Below are 15,992 nucleotides of genomic sequence, written 5' to 3'. Positions count from 1 at the left end.
ATTAACACTGCTGTAAGTTATATATAAAAGTTGTTTAAAAAAAGAAAGTTGTTAAGAGAGTAAATCCTAAGAGTTCTCATCACAAGGAAAACATATTTTTTCTATTTCTTTAGTTTGTATCTACGTGAGGTGATGGATGTTCACGAAACTTATTGTGATAATAATTTCATGACATATGAAGCCAAACCGGTACACCTTAAACTTATACAGTACTGTATGTCAATTATATCTCAATAAAATTGGAAGAAAACAAAAGGACAAATGGGGGAAATGCTGTCTGAAGAAGAGTCCAGTTTAGGTAAGGCAGGAAGTAGAGAGAACATTCTATAGCCAGATAAGGAAAATAAGGAAGTATGCTTGGACTTCCCTGGTGGTCCAGTGGCTAAGACTCTGCGCTCCCAGTGCAGGGGGCCTGGGTTCGATCCCTGGTCAGAGTACTAGATCCTACATGCTGCAATTAAGAGTGTACGCGCTGCAACTAAAGATCCCGCATGCTGCAATGAAGATCCCTCATGCCACAACTAAGACCCAGCGCAGCCAAATAAATAAATTTAAAAATAGCATCTATTTGTTAAAAAAAGGAAGTATGCTTGTTCTAGAAACAGAGAATACCAGAGGGGTCAGGGGAAAGGTTTTGGAGAGAAGGAGAAAAGCAATTGGATGCGTGGAGCAGAAGAATAACAAAGAAAGATGGGGATGGGAATAAGTGAGGATACAGGGAACCTTGAGTCAACGGTGAAGTCACTGTTGTGAGAAGCTGATGCAAGCTATGGATCCTCTCTCCAGAAAAAAATATATTTATACGTACATGCAAATGTTGCATGCAATCTCAGGTAGGTCACAAACTCCATGGACACCCAACATTTTTAATTTTTAAAAATATTTATTTATTTTGGCTGTGCCGGGTCTTAGTTGCAGCACGTGAGATCTTTGTTACAGCATGTTTTTTAGTGCCGGCATGTGGACTTCTTAGTTGCGGCATGCAGACTCTTAGTTGCGGCATGCATGCGGGATCTAGTTCCGCCACCAGGGTTCGACCAGGGATTGAACTCCGCACTGGGAGTGCAGAGTCTTACCCCCTGGACCACCAGGGGAGTCCCCCCAACTTTTTAAGGTAAATTTTTTTCATGTGTATTTTATATTTTTTAATTTTTATTTTATATTGGGGTATAGTTGATTTACAACGTTGGTTTTTTTTTTTTTTTTTTTTGCGGTACGCGGGCCTCTCACTGCCGTGGCCTCTCCCGCTGCGGAGCACAAGCTCCGGACGCGCAGGCCCAGCGTCCATGGCTCACGGCCGCTCCGCGGCATGCGGGATCCTCCCAAACCGGGCACGAACCCGCGTCCCCCGCATCTGCAGGCGGACCCTCAACCACTGCGCCACCAGGGAAGCCCTACAACGTTGTTTTTAAAGTAAACTTTTTATTGAAGTATAATATACATGCAAATAATTGGTTTCCCACTGAAAGTGAACTTCCCTATGTTACCAAAAACCAGATCAAGAAGCAGAACATCACCTGCTCCTCAGAATCCCCGCCCTGAGTCCTCTTTCAGTCACTAACCATCCCGCAAGGGTAACCGATATCCTGACTTCTATAACCATAGACTAGTTTGATCTGTTTTTGAATTTTATATAAATAAAATCATAATGATGCATTCTTATAAGTCCGGTTTCTTTACTCAATATTATGTTTGGGTGGTTCATCCATGTTGGTGCATGGAGTTGCAGTTCATTCATTCTCATGTCTGTATCATATCCCACTGTATGATGTATGACAATTTATCCATTCTACAATCCATAAATATCTGGGTTTGGGACTGTTACAAATAGTGCTGTTGTAAGTACTCTTGCACATGCCTTTTGGTGAACATATGTACACATTCTGTTGGTTATACACCTAAGAATAGAGTTCCCAGGTCATAGGTTCAGCTCTAGTAGATAATGGGTCTTATGTTTTGACAAGGAACAAGGAAAACAGGGATGCAGGGGAAGTGGAATTCATACAAGCTTTCAGCCCGAATTCTAGTATAAAGTTATACAAGATGTTTTGCAATGATCATTTATCAATACTGAGAATGAAATAAAACCACAACAATCAAAGACTGGATGAATAAACCCAAGGGGAGATTCGCTGAAAAGATTAATAAAACTTCTGACAAGTCAAGAAAAAAATAGAAAACATAAAATTTTAAGAAATATTAATTGCCGAAACGGACTCAGGAAGACTCAGAAGAGTTGAGGAGACTAATAATTATTGAAGAAACCAGAAAATTACGTTAGAGAATTCTCTCTCCAAAAAAAGCACTAGGACCTGACACTTCTCATGGTCACCTTTCTTTAGTGCTTCAAAGAATAGATAATTCCCATGCTATTTAATCTGGTTTAGGACATAGAAAAAGATGGAAAGTTTCTCCAATAACTTTACATAACTAACAAAATCATAATACCAAAACTTAACAAGGCATAAATAAGAAAACTTCAACCCATTTTTTCATATGACTAAAGATGCAAAAGAAAGAAAATCCTAAGTAAATTGCAAAGAGAATCCAATTCTGTATTAAAAGAAGACACTCTGGATAAGTTAGTAGTATTCTAGGAATGGTGGGATACCAAGAAATCTACCAATATAATGCATCTCATAAATAATTCAGTATTTGTCAGAAATTTTTAAAATATGTATACAAAGCCTTTGACCAACAACTCCACTTTTAGGATTCTATCCTAAGAAAATATAACAGTTATGCACAAAGCTTTCACCACAAGGCTATTCCTTAGTGTTGTTTATATCAACAACAAAGACAAAAACAGAAAGAACACAATACAGGGTCAGCTAACCTATCCTCTACATACATATGAAATAACCTATGACAATGAAATAATATGAAGCCATTAAAAATAATGTTGTAGGGCTTCCCTGGTGGCGCAGTGGTTGAGAGTCTGCCTGCCGATGCAGGGGACACAGGTTCGTGCCCCGGTCCGGGAGGATCCCACATGCCGCGGAGCGGCTGGGCCCATGAGCCATGGCTGCTGAGCCTGCACGTCCGGAGCCTATGCGCCGCAACAGTGAGAGGCCCACGTACCACAAAAAAAAATAAATAAATAATAATAATGTTGTAGAAAAGTATTTTAATAACATAGAAAAATATCCATGCCAAAAAACTGCAATATGGCCTCATGTAGGTTAAAAAATACGTTTCAAATTTTTAGTTTTAGCTATCTGCATTCTCCAGATTTTTTGCAATTATCATGTATAACTTCTCCAATATAGTGATAAGGATGTGAAGCAACCACTTTTTTAAATTCCTGTTTCTTGTTTGTGATTGGGGGTGAAATGTCAGAGAATCACCTTGGCATTCACTTTAGGAACAGAAAGTACTCATTCGTATTTCTCTACCAGCTGGTTGACCCCACTTAGGGCCCAGCCTGGATCACAGGCCTCCCCACTTCTCACCCAGCTGTCAAACTTTACACAAGATCTCATCCAGTCTACCCCAGCACTGATGCCAGATTCACCCTCCTCAAATACCACTGTACCTGTCACTTCCCTGCCGCAGAACTTTCAATAGCTCCCCACCCTCCCTAGCTTTCCAATTCAGGGCTCCAGAGCCTGATTCAATGTACCTGTCAGATCTTACTTCTCAGGGACGCCCCACAGTACACCCCCTTCACGTCTGTAGCAGGACCATCACCATCCCACACACATCGTGCCCCTTCGGCCTCCACATACTTGACTCTGCTGCTCTCCCTTCCAGCCGTGCCCCTCCTCCCCCCACCCCATGCCGCTGCCTAATAAATAGTCCCAACTCTCCTTCAAGGCTTAGCTCAAATCCCCTTTCTTTCATGAAGACTACCCCAGCTCATACCTCTGACCGCAAATGGGCCTACAAGTCTGAACAACATTTGAACTGTTGAAGTAGTGGGCGAAGTCTGGTTTACAAGGCCTTGAGGATTCATCTTCATCATGAGGTCCCCGCCCTGCTGCCTTCCTGCCTAATCCCAGCAGCCCTCACGCCAGTCCATTCTCCTCAAAGTACAGACATTGGCAGATCACCCCCCGAGAGGGGCAGAAATTCCATCTCTCACCTTTGTGAGTCTCACTCAGTGAGTCCTGGTTGCCTGCCTGAGGACCCACCTCCTCTACGATGACTGACACCAGAAGTCACGCTGGTGATGACTGACACTGTCTTGGGACTGTGACCTTACCTGGTATTATCAAATCATTGATTAATACTAACAGCCACTGAAGGTTTGCAGCAGAAAATGAGGATTTTGTCTGTTAGGAAGATCCACTAATAAGAGTTCAGAAAAAGTAGGAAGGCCATTTTGGTATCACAATGTTAAGAGTAAATATTGAATGAGTACTTACTCCGTGCCAGGCAGCACTTTTACATGCATTATCTCACTGAGTCACAACAGCCTTAAGAAGTATATTCCAGGGCTTCTCTGGTGGCTCAGTGGTTGAGAGTCCGCCTGCTGATGCAGGGGACACGGGTTCGTGCCCCAGTCCGGGAAGATCCCACATGCCGCAGAGCGGCTGGGCCCGTGAGCCATGGCCGCTAAGTCTGCGAGTCCAGAGCCTGTGCTCCTCAACGGGAGAGGCCACAACAGTGAGAGGCCCGTGTACCGCAAAAAAAAAAAAAAAAAAAAAAAAAAAAGTACATTCCATTCTTATCCCCATTATAGAAGAGGAAACTGAAACTTTGAACAGCTAAGTAACCATAAAATTACTATATGACCCAGCAATTCCACTCCTAGGTATATACCCCCCAAAATTGAAAACAGGGACCCAAACAGATACTTGTACACCAGCGGTCCCCAACCTTTTTGGCAGCAGGAACTGCTTTCGTGGGAGACAATTTTTCCACAGACGGCGGGGTGGTGAGGGGATGGGTCAGGCAGTAATGTGAGCGATGGGGAGCGATGGGGAGCGGCAGATGAAGCTTTGCTCACTTGCCCGCCACTCACCTCCTGCTGTGCGGCCCGGTTCCTAACAGGGGGTTGAGAACCCCTGTTGTACACCCATGTCCATAGCAGCATTATTCACAGTAGCCAAAGGTGGAAACAACCAAAGTGTCCATGACTAATGGACCAACAAAATGTGGTATAGCCATATAATAGAATATTATTCAGTCATAAAAAAGAATGAAGTTCTGATATATGCTACAAAGCACATGAACCTCGAACACATTATGCTAAGTGAAATAAGCCAGTCACAAAAGATCAAATGTTATATGATTCCACTTATGTGCAATAGGCATAATTCATAGAGACAAGTTAGATTAGAGGTTACCAGGGGCTGAGGGGAGGGGGGAAAAGGGAAGTTATTGCTTCATTGGTACACCTTCTGTTTGGGGTGATGAAAACAGTTTTAGAAGTAGATAGTGGTGATGGCTGTACAACATTGTGAGTATATTCAATGCTACGAAATTGTACACTTAAAATGGTAAATTTTATGTTATGTACATTTTAACATAATAAAACTTTTTTTTTTTAAGTCGTATAGCTAGAAAGTGGTCAAGCTAGAATTTGAGCCCAAACCTTTCTGACTCTAGGGCCCATGCTCTCAATCCAAGAGTTTTACTCCCCCTAGAAAAAGCAGCCAACCGGGAGCCAGGAGGGCTGGATTCTTGTCATCACCATCTGTGTGACCTTATACAAGCCTGATCTTCCAAGGCCTCACTTTGCCCAGCTGTTAAATGATAAGATTGAATAGCTTTGACAATCCCTGCTGGTCATAACAGTCCTGACAGTGTCAGCTATGCATTGATTGTGATTTTACAGCATGGAAAATCCCAAGCCTTGACTCCTGACCTAGATATCATTTGCTTCTGGCGCACTCTGGAGACACTGATGGACAGGGAGCGAGGGAGAGGGACCGGCTGTCCACCCCTTACCTAGCCCCTCCCCTAGGGGTTTGCCCTGGAGTCGAGCCAGCTCTTGAAGAAGGCCTCCACTCCTCTCCCCATTCTAGGAGAGGGATCGGGCCTGGCTGTGCTCCAGGATAAACTTCCACAAGGCGAGCAATAATATAAAGTCAAGGTGAAGATCAGGGCAGCCCTTAAAAAGGCCTCCTTGCACCCTAAAGTGGCTGACGCCACTCCACAGCTGTTTGTCCTGCCTGCCGCCACCCGGCCACCATGTGGGTGCTCTTGGCTCTCTTGCTGCTCACCCTCGCCTATTTATTTTGGCCCAAGACCACGGGCTCTGGTGCCAAATACCCCAAGAGCCTCCCATCCCTGCCCCTGGTGGGCAGCCTGCCGTTCCTCCCCAGACATGGCCACCAGCACGTGAACTTCTTCAAGCTGCAGGAAAAATATGGCCCCATCTATTCCTTTCGTCTGGGTTCCAAGACTACTGTGATGATTGGCCACTACCAGCTGGCCAGGGAGGTGCTTCTCAAGAAGGGCAAGGAATTCTCCGGGCGGTCCAAAGTGGTAAGCAGTACCTATCATCCCTCTTCTCTCACCACTCCCTGGGGATGTTCAGTTCTCCAGGCAAGGCCATGCCTGGAATGACACTTCCAGCTCCAACAACCTGTGATTCTTCCAAAAACAGACTGCCGGGGCTGTGGGTGGGAAGTGACCCCTTGGACCCCATCCAGTCTCTAAACTAGGCAGGAAGAATTCATTTTCTGGGCTTCCCAGGAGGTGGGGTGGGGTGGGAGTGGTGGTTTGAGGGCGTCAGGGAGCCCTTAAAACAGTCATCTCGCCCGTGAACTGGATGATGATCTAAGCTTAGACTTCCATAATGAACTGAGACAGTGCATATAAAGCACTTACCCAGTGCCCAGTGCAGGAAGTGCTCAATAAACAGCCTTGATGAGTGCTGTTCCTCACATGGAAAAGGGGGGGAGTGATTGCCGTCCTCCGTGGAAATTTGTGAGGGAGAAAAACCCTGGCTCTTGGAGGGCTGGGATTGCTGTATTCCTGGAGCTTTCTCCAGCTGCTCCAGCCGCAGGGAACTGACCCATGGGAGCACTTTGAGGGAGGATGCTGATGAGCCAGCCTATTGAGCTTTCTGTTTTGCTCCTGGGGGGCAGAGGGGAGTGGGAGTTAACCATCCAGCAACACTGCCAGCCCCCCACTGCAGCACCCGGCTGCTGAGAACTCCCTTGAACATCCCGGGCAAGGCCCCCTGGCTGCTCATCTTTGATCAGACCAAGGGTTGACTCTTTTTACCTTGGACCAGTCAGCCAGGTCTGCGGGCCAACTGTCCCCCTTCCAACTCTGCTGAGCTCTTCTCTCCAGAGCAAAGAGGAAGGAGGAGGCTAGTCAGATGGGGTTTGCAGGTCAGGGGATAGAAGAGGGGAGGTTTGGGAGCTTTATGGTTTGGGGGGTGCCTCTGAGAAGAGGCAGCTTGGCCCAAGTCCAGACTGGGTGGACAAGAAATCTGCACTCTCCAGATGCGGCCCTGGGGTGGGCACACAGCCTGGCAATGGAAGGGTAAACTAAGGGCGGCTGAGCTGCTGTGCCTTCAGCAGCCTCCGCCCCCAGAGGGCCCAGGGAAAGGCAGGGGTTTGGGCTGTCCTCGGTCTCTGCTCCTGTTCCCGGGACAGGCACAATTTAGAGAGTTCATCCCATCCACAGCTGCCTTCCCCTGGTCAGAAACTGATGAGAAAAAGAGGCTCAGAGGTCACCTGTCACTGACCTGAACCCCAGGACCGCTGCATTCTAATTCAGTGTTCTTTTTCTCCTCGCTCTGTCTCTCTGATGGAGTTGGGAGTGTGAGGTCATAGGTTCTGTCCTACCAAGGCCTTACAGTCATGACGGAGTGGAGCAGGGAGGTCCCACACGGAGGCGGAACGGCAGGTACCTGCCTTCTTCCCCAGAGCTAGGACCGGTGGATGGTGTCTGATTCCTATGTCCTTTCCTGCTTTCCAAAGTTGACTCTAGACATCCTGTCAGACAACCAAAAGGGCATCGCCTTCGCCGACCATGGTGCCGTCTGGCAGCTGCATCGGAAGTTGGCACAGAACGCCTTTGCCCTGTTCAAGGATGGCAACCTGAAGCTAGAGAAGATCAGTGAGTGCCCAGCCAGTCCTGGGCTGCTGGAGGGAGAAGAGGTTTGGGAGGGGAGAGGGTTCTGGATGATTCCATCTAGCATTTTCTTGGCTACCGCTGCCATCTACTGGACATCTGCTCTCTGTCCTTGACTAAGATGGAACTGGTAGAGAGCGGGTGACGGGCGGCTCAATTCTCCACCCTCATGCCCCTCTCTCCCCTCAGTTAATCGGGAAGTCAGTTTACTCTGCGACTCCCTGGCCACCCGGCATGGAGAGTCCATAAATTTGTCGGAGCATCTCTCTCTGGCGGTGACCAACATAATCAGCTTTATCTGCTTCAACTTCTCCTTCAAGAATGAGGATCCTGCCCTGAAGGCCATATACAAGTTCAATGATGGCATCCTGGAGGCTCAGGGCAAGGAGATTTTGTCAGACATATTCCCTGGGTTTAAGGTGAGGATGAGGCCGGGCCCCACTGTCAGATCTCAGCAGACCCTGACAGCACCCCCAGTTCTTCTTTCCTCTTTCAGTTCAGCTCCAGACCCACCTTTTTTTTCTGACCACCTCAGCCACAGTGACCTCTACCTCCTCTGACTCTTAAAACCTTGCTGCTCCTCTACAGAAATCGGTTTAGCTTTTAAATTATGCATTTGAATACTCATGATAATGGCTCTCGTTTATTCACCAATTGCCATGTGCCAGTACCAGCACTCCACAAGCATTAATCATGCATTTCCCTTGGAAGTGGGTTTTATTATCCCCATACAGTTGAGAATACAGGCTTCAAGAAGTTAAGGAACCTAACCAAGGCTTGAGACTCAAGTCTATCTTACTACTGGGTAAACCCTGAATCAGTGCTGGATGTTTGATTGAATGGGGAAGGGGACGTGGAGGTGACTCCTTTCTCCCTTGTTTGGAATTGTCCTAGTTGTCACTGATGGTCCCATTCTGGGTCCGTATCCTGCCTTCCATTCTGGCTGAAGTTTGGGGTTAGAGTGGGAACTCTCCAGAGTCAGAAAGATAGGATTTGACATTTCTACTTTGCAGATTTTCCCCAGCAAAGCCCTGGAAAAGATAAAGAGTTGTGTTCGAATGCGAAACGAATTGCTGAGTGAAATCCTTGAAAAAAGTAAGGTAGGTGATGGAGCAGAAGAGATGATGAGTTAGGTGGAAAGCATCATGAGAGCAGGGTTGGGTCCATTTTGGACACTGTAGGATCTCCTGCACCTAGCAGAGAGCCTGGCATATAGTAAGTGCTCAATAAAAACTGACTCAACTAATGAATAGGCGTGGAGAAGTGAGGAATTGAAGAGGATCCTAGAAGGGACTTGTCTACCCCCCAAATTTAAAGAGGGCCTAGCGCTTCCTCCTACTTCCACAAGCTCATGGGTCCTGACTAGCCTCACTCCACTCCCTCACTTCCAAGTGGGAGAAGCCTTTGTATCTACAGTCTGGGGTGAGAGTATGGCAGGGGTTGCAGATGGGGTTTCTTCCTCATCACTCTCCCAATCTCACCCAACCAGGAGAACTTCACCAGTGACTCCATCACTAACTTGCTGGACATACTGATCCAAGCCAAGATGAACGCAGACAATAACAATGCTGGACCAGACCAGGATTCAAAGCTGCTTTCAGACAGACACATGCTCACCACCATAGGGGACATCTTCGGGGCCGGCGTGGAAACCACCACCTCTGTGATAAAGTGGATTGTGGCCTTCCTGCTACATTATCCTCCAGTGAGCTTCTCCCTACCCCAGCCTTCCCAACCACTCTTGACCCCAGCCAGACTCACCTCTGCTCCAGAGAGGGAGGAAGAGACTATACCCTCAGGACTTCTTTGCAGGATGAATGGGCTGCCGCACCCCTTACCCAAGCAGTGGTTGGCTCTGGCCCTTAGGTGGAACTGCCCCGTCTTCTGGAAACAAAGCCTGTGCTCGCAGAGCCATCACTGGGAAGGGTCTGGGCCAGTTCTTCTGGATGTGACAGTAGGATTCTTCTAAGCCCTGCTTCTCCTGGGCTTAAACACCCTGGTAATATCCACCCTGTTCTGGCCCTCAGTTGAAGAAGAGGATCCAGGATGATGTCGACCAGAATATAGGTTTCAATCGCACACCAACTATCAGTGACCGGAACCGCCTTGTCCTGCTGGAGGCCACCATCCGAGAGGTGCTTCGAATCCGGCCTGTGTCCCCCACGCTCATCCCCCACAAGGCTATTGTTGACTCCAGGTGTGCCTTCCCTCCCAGTAACATCCAGCCCACCTGGTCCCTCCTCCATCACCCCACACCCCCAGCTGGCTACAGTCAACCACTGACTACCACTCATCCTACCCATGACCCTATTGACCAATGTGTCTACCACCCACTGACACCCACTGACTAATCCACAGATCTACCTGACCTCCCTCAGAAGCTGCCTGCTGCCACGTGGAGACATGTGGTGTGGGATGCTCCTACCCAATCCAATAGCCGCAACACACATACATACTCACAGGCACCAGCTCAACATGCATACCTGTGGGCCACAAGTGTTGATACATAAGTGCTTGTCAGGAGGAAAGGGCTGGATTCATAGTCCACCTGGTAGAAGCTGAGAAAAAGATGAGGGAGTGGCCATGAGGGAGTAAAGGGCTCTTTTCCCCAAAGTGGGGGACCACAGAGGCTTGGGGTTGAGCAGGTGGGGAAGGGCAATATTCCAGACCCTCTTTTCCTCTCCCTCCCTGGGGCAGCATTGGTGACCTTACCATTGACAAGGGCACAGATGTTGTGGTCAATTTGTGGGCACTGCATCACAGTGAGAAGGAGTGGCACCGGCCCGACCTGTTCATGCCCGGTGAGTCCCTGTTCTGTCCTGCTCCCTGGCCACACAGCCACCTCTGTGCCCACCTTTCCAGCACCACTTCCCCTCTGCTGAGCTTGCCACTAGCAAACTCCTGACTCCAACTACGTGGACCTGTTGACACCCCCATCCTATGCTAGACTTAGCCAGATTCTTCACAGCTGGGTTCCCACCTTCTCCTTCCACCAACTGCAAATCTCCTCCTCTAAGAAGCCCTCTAGGCATATGTCTCCCATGAAGTCAGCCCCCTCTCCCCTAGGATGGTGGCATTTGCATCTGTTAATACGCCTTCTTTCCATCTGTCCTGAATATTTCATCTCCTCTGTGTGATTAAGGGCTACCAGAGAGCAGGGCTGTATCTCTCCTCAGACTGGGTCCCCCTCCCCCAAGTAAGGTGGTCCACCCTCTCAGGGTGGGGTCCCCTGGGCAGGACCATGTTGCCCCCCCTCCTCTGCTTACTCCTGCCCTGGGCCCTGACTGACACCTCCCCATGTCCACAGAGCGCTTCTTGGACCCCACGGGGACCAAGCTCATCTCGCCATCGTTAAGCTACTTGCCCTTCGGAGCAGGACCCCGCTCCTGCATAGGTGAGATGCTAGCCCGCCAGGAGCTCTTCCTCTTCATGACCTCGTTGCTGCAGAGGTTCGACCTGGAGATCCCGGATGATGGGAAGCTACCCTCTCTGGAGGGCAACCCCGGTTTAGTCTTACAGATCGATCCTTTCAAAGTGAAGATCAAGGTGCGCCAGGCCTGGAAGGAAGCCCAGGCCGAGAGTAGCACCTCGTGACTCCGCCCTGTGTGACCCCACAGCACGGAATTAGAGGAGCTCCCCCACCTTCCCCAACCATTCCTCCCTCCTCCCCACCCACTCTGCCTTCTTTTCCAGCCTGCAGCCCTGGCAGTGCTGTGCATAAACAGTTGTGGTTTTTTTTTCAGAAGGTCCCTGAGCAGTTCATTCATTTGTTTGTTCACTCATTCTTTCAGAGAGTATTTTATTGAGCATCTACTATGTACCACTCACTCACTGTCCCTGGACCCTCAGGCTCCCTGGTCTTACATGAAGCTTACATTCTAGTGAGGGCTGACAAATGAGCATTTCAGAGACTCATAAGTGCTTTGGAGTCAATTATACTAGGTGCTGGTGATATGAGGGGAATGGCAGAGGTGGGGGGCGGCCACTGTGAATGACTGATTGAGGAAGGCGTGAAGATGGCGGGGGGAAGGCGTCCCATGCTGAGGGAGCAGCAGGTGAGCAGTTCTCGAGGTAGGAGAGGTCATTCAGTCTAGAGCAGAGCCAATGAAGGGAAGAGTGGTCCCTGATGAGGTCAGACTGCAGGCAGGGTCAGGTCCCATGGAGTCTTTCTAAGTAGCAGGAAGGAGTTTGGGTTTCTATTCCAAGTATGAGAGAAAGTCACAGGAGGGTTTACACATTCAAGTGGAAAGGTCTGGTTAATATTTTTAAAAGATCATTCGAGTTGCTGAGTAGACACTGGTCTGCAGAGGGATGAAAGTGGGGGCCCTGGGGAGGAGGTTGTGCTGGTCCCGGACAGAAGGATGCTGGTGGCTTAGACCCTGGCGACAGCAGTGGAGATGGCAAGAAGTGGTGGGATTGAGTTTACATTTTGAAAGCAAAGCAGATCATGTTTGCTTTGATCCACTCATCGCTGCATGTATCTCAAAGCTTTGGCTTTGGGGAAGTGTCTATAATCCATAAACTCAACCCACAACTACCCATTCCTCTCGTCTTGGTCCCCAAAGACTGGTAGGTCTCCTTTTCCTCATTCTGTACTGGGGTAAACACCGCCAGGAAAGGGCTTTCACGGCAGCCTCCCGCTCAAGTGCTCAGGCTCTGCCCCTGCCCCCCACGCCCAAACCCCAGGAAGTCTGTAAATGCCTCACTAGAAAATGGAGCCCCGACTTCTTCAAACCTTAAAACCGACATCTTTAAACCTTGGCCGCTGGCCAGTCCGCAAATGAAAGGTGTCCTGAGACGCCCTGGGAGAAACTGACCCTTGCCCTTTAGAATAGAGAGAGGCCTCAACCCCAGCTCCCTGGCGCCAGCCAGACCAGGGTCAGATCATCAGCGACCTGGTCCTTCCCTTCTGACTGGAGGAGGGCTCTGGACGGGCCGACAGGGCAAGCCTGAGACTCCGCCTGGCCAAGTTCCAGGGAGAAGAAATCAAGGGAGCCCCCGCAAGGAGGGAGGGCCAAAGCTTTCCACCACAGCAGCCTCTTCTTCCTTCAAAGAGCTTTGCTAATCCAGGGGTAGTCGACCATTCCCCACTGCCCCCCAACTCAGTGCTGGCCTTCACTGGCCCGTGACCCTAAGGCCTTGCTAAAGAGCCCAGAGGAGTCGGTGGGGAGCTGTGGCTGAGCCCAGCCTCCATCATGGGGAGCCTAGAGAGATGCTGCTACCACAGTGAGCTGATGAGAAAGGGGTTAAACTGGAGGTGGCTCCCTCCTTCTCCCGGGTTCCTCTGTCCCCACCAGCTGCTCGCTGGTCTAGAGCCAAGCTACCCTCAGCTCAGAGCAGAGGGGAGCTGGCCGGCTGGAGGAGAGTTACTTTCTCCAAATTTGCTCAGAATCTGAAAGGCATTTTGCGGACTAGTGGGGAAGAGATAAACAACATCCCCTGTAGAAGCAGTGCATGAGTGTAACTGGGAAGGAAACATCCACTCTCCTTGATTCAGACCATTGAATGGCAGGGAAATGAGAGGCTAACCCTTCATTTTGAAGATGAGAAACCTGAGGGCCACTGGGGGCAGGTGTGTGTGGGGTGACTTGCCCTAAGTCACCCAGCAGCCTAGCAGCAGGGCTGGGACCAGAACCCGGGATTTCAGGGATGCAGGATGAGGAGCCAGCGTGCTCTCTCACAGGTCTTCCGCGTCTGTGCAGAAGGGCCCGAGTGTCTGGCTGGGGAGAGTACAAAGCTGAGCATCCTTTCAGGAAATGACCTCGTGAACTCTGACGCCTGCCCAAACTGCCCTTCCCCTGCCTGGAAGGCCTTTTCCCACCGACCTAAATCCTTTTAGCCCTCAGCTTCTGTTCATTGGTGTGGAATCGCACATGTGCCTGAGCACCTGCCTGGGCTGCAAATGGGTGTGGTGACCCCCAGGGATGCTGCCACCCCTGCATCTCTGGAATTCAAGACTGAGCCCTCTTGTGTTCTTTTGGCTGCACATCAACCTGACAAGTAGGTTACACACACAAGAGGAGTGAGTCACATGCTCTAAATCACTTGGCTAATTGGTCCAGTGGTAAAAGAACTCTAACTCCTTATGCAGAAGGAATTCCAGATCTTTGGCAATGCTGAAAGATCTTCATCAAGATCCCAGAGTCACCTTTTGAGCCTCAGAATGCCCTCAACCAGGGCAATGGTGTAATGGTAAATAAATATTGAACCAGTTCTCTGGTGCTGGTGGTAGGGAACAGCCTTGATTTGTAGTGTTTGCTGATCACTGTGGTGTAAACACTCCCACCATGAATGTTCTGGTTGGCCTCTGGTGGCCACAAAGCCTGCAGCAAATGAGGAGCCCTCTCTCCAGTCATGCTCAGAGGGATAAACACCCATCTCAGGACAGGAACCCAATCACAGAGGCTAGAGGGGGGTGGGGAGAGGCCTGCAGGAGGAGGCCCCAGGTTCTGGGCCCCAGGCTCCCCAGTTTCCTAGCTCTGGATCTTAAGCTCACTGCTAGCTTCTCATTTGTAAAGTGGGGTAACTTACCACCTGTGCTGCCATCATCTGAGGTTCTGGTGAGGATGAAAAGTAGAAAGGGCTGTGTGAGCAGGAGAGTTCCACACTGTTGGGAGTTACAGAAGATGAGAGGTCAGGCTGCGGGAGCAAGTTTTCTTTCTTTCTGTCATTTACAGACGGAGTGAGCGTAGGCAACTTACTTAGCCTTCTCAAACCTCGGTTTTCTCATCTGTAATATGGGTGGCTGAGATGTGTGTAGAAATAGCACCACCAACCCAGAGCATTGCTGAGAACAAAATATGGACCTATATGTTGTGTTCAGTGCCTTGATAAATACTGGCTTTATTATCATTGCCTATATCCAGACCCACAAAATAAGTCCCTCTATAAGGGTTTTACACAAACCTCCCAAAGGCCACCAGCTTGGTCAGGAAGGAGAGCAGGTATATCCGGATGGGTCCATCTGCAGGACAGTACCACCAGGGATGCCCCTCTTGCAGCTCCAGATGGCCCTGCCGGTTGTCCCCTCTTTCTCTCCGGAGCCAGGGCAGGCTGGCAGCTGGGAAGTGGGTGGAGACCCCAAAGACAAATTTTTCAGGGTTCCAACACCAGGGTGCTTTGTAACATTTTCCAGTGGGATTGGGTTTCTTGAGACTTCTTGGTGAGAAGACATGCAGTGGAAGGTTAAACTGTGGTGAGGAGCAGGTTATACAGTGAGGAGAAACTTCAGATCAAGCAAAAATCCTCTTCTCCCCCTCACAAGCCACAAAAACTTTTTAAAAAATTCTCCTCTGAGGAAGAGCAAAACACTCTTGCAAGGAAAAGACACAAAGAAGGTCCAAATTACTCATTATTTTACAATGTTTCCAAGGGGTTACACTCTCGCTGCGGAGGTTAGCACTGATCTGAAGCAGGTACCACCTCCCATTTCAGCACTGAGGGGCTCTGGTAGGTAACAGCTGGCTGGGTGCAGGGCCTCTGGGGGGCTCATGACGAGGCAAGGGGAGAGGGGTGAAGAGGGGATAAAGCACAACAGCTCCTGAGAAAACAGTGTCTGCTTTACCTGCCACCACGTTACTCCCCTGGCTCAGCGTACCCTTCTCTGGTTCCCTCTCACCTTTGAAAAGAAATGAAAAGCTCTTCACGGGGCTTGTGAGCACCAACAGTACAACTCTTCACTAGTCTGGCCAGCTAGTTAATTGCATGGGCTTTGGAGTCAACAGATGTGGGTTTTAATCCTTGGCTCTACCACAGCTCCACCAGCTGTGTGACCTTGGACTAGTTAATTAACTCCTCTGAATGCTTCATCCCCATTAATAAAGCGGGAATAATTACAGTCCATACTTCAGAGGGCTGCTTTGAGGCTAAAATGAGAAAACGTAGGTAAGATGCTTATACGAGACCTGGTGTTATATAAACAGTCAATAAATAAAATAAGGACAAATTAAAATCTT

At 49.1% G+C, this 15,992-nt stretch overlaps 1 protein-coding gene across 1 annotated transcript; it reads left to right on the top strand.

The window, feature by feature from the left end:
* Nucleotides 1-6,138: 6,138 nt before the first annotated feature.
* CYP17A1 (cytochrome P450 family 17 subfamily A member 1) lies at nucleotides 6,139-11,680 on the top strand (the record flags this gene model as incomplete). The annotated part of the gene is made up of 8 exons (XM_082673770.1): nucleotides 6,139-6,435; nucleotides 7,884-8,022; nucleotides 8,227-8,456; nucleotides 9,051-9,137; nucleotides 9,527-9,742; nucleotides 10,065-10,234; nucleotides 10,735-10,838; nucleotides 11,345-11,680. The coding sequence occupies 8 exons, from the start codon at nucleotides 6,139-6,141 to the stop codon at nucleotides 11,629-11,631; spliced, it is 1,530 nt and encodes a 509-aa protein (XP_082529896.1). The 3' UTR covers nucleotides 11,632-11,680.
* Between the last annotated feature and the right edge of the window lie 4,312 nt (nucleotides 11,681-15,992).

Source organism: Grampus griseus (assembly GCF_964374135.1).
Source record: "Grampus griseus genome assembly, chromosome: 16".
Taxonomy (NCBI): Eukaryota; Metazoa; Chordata; class Mammalia; order Artiodactyla; family Delphinidae; genus Grampus; species Grampus griseus.
The sequence above is the reverse complement of the archived record's forward strand: the minus strand, read 5'-3'. Positions and strand labels throughout refer to the sequence as shown.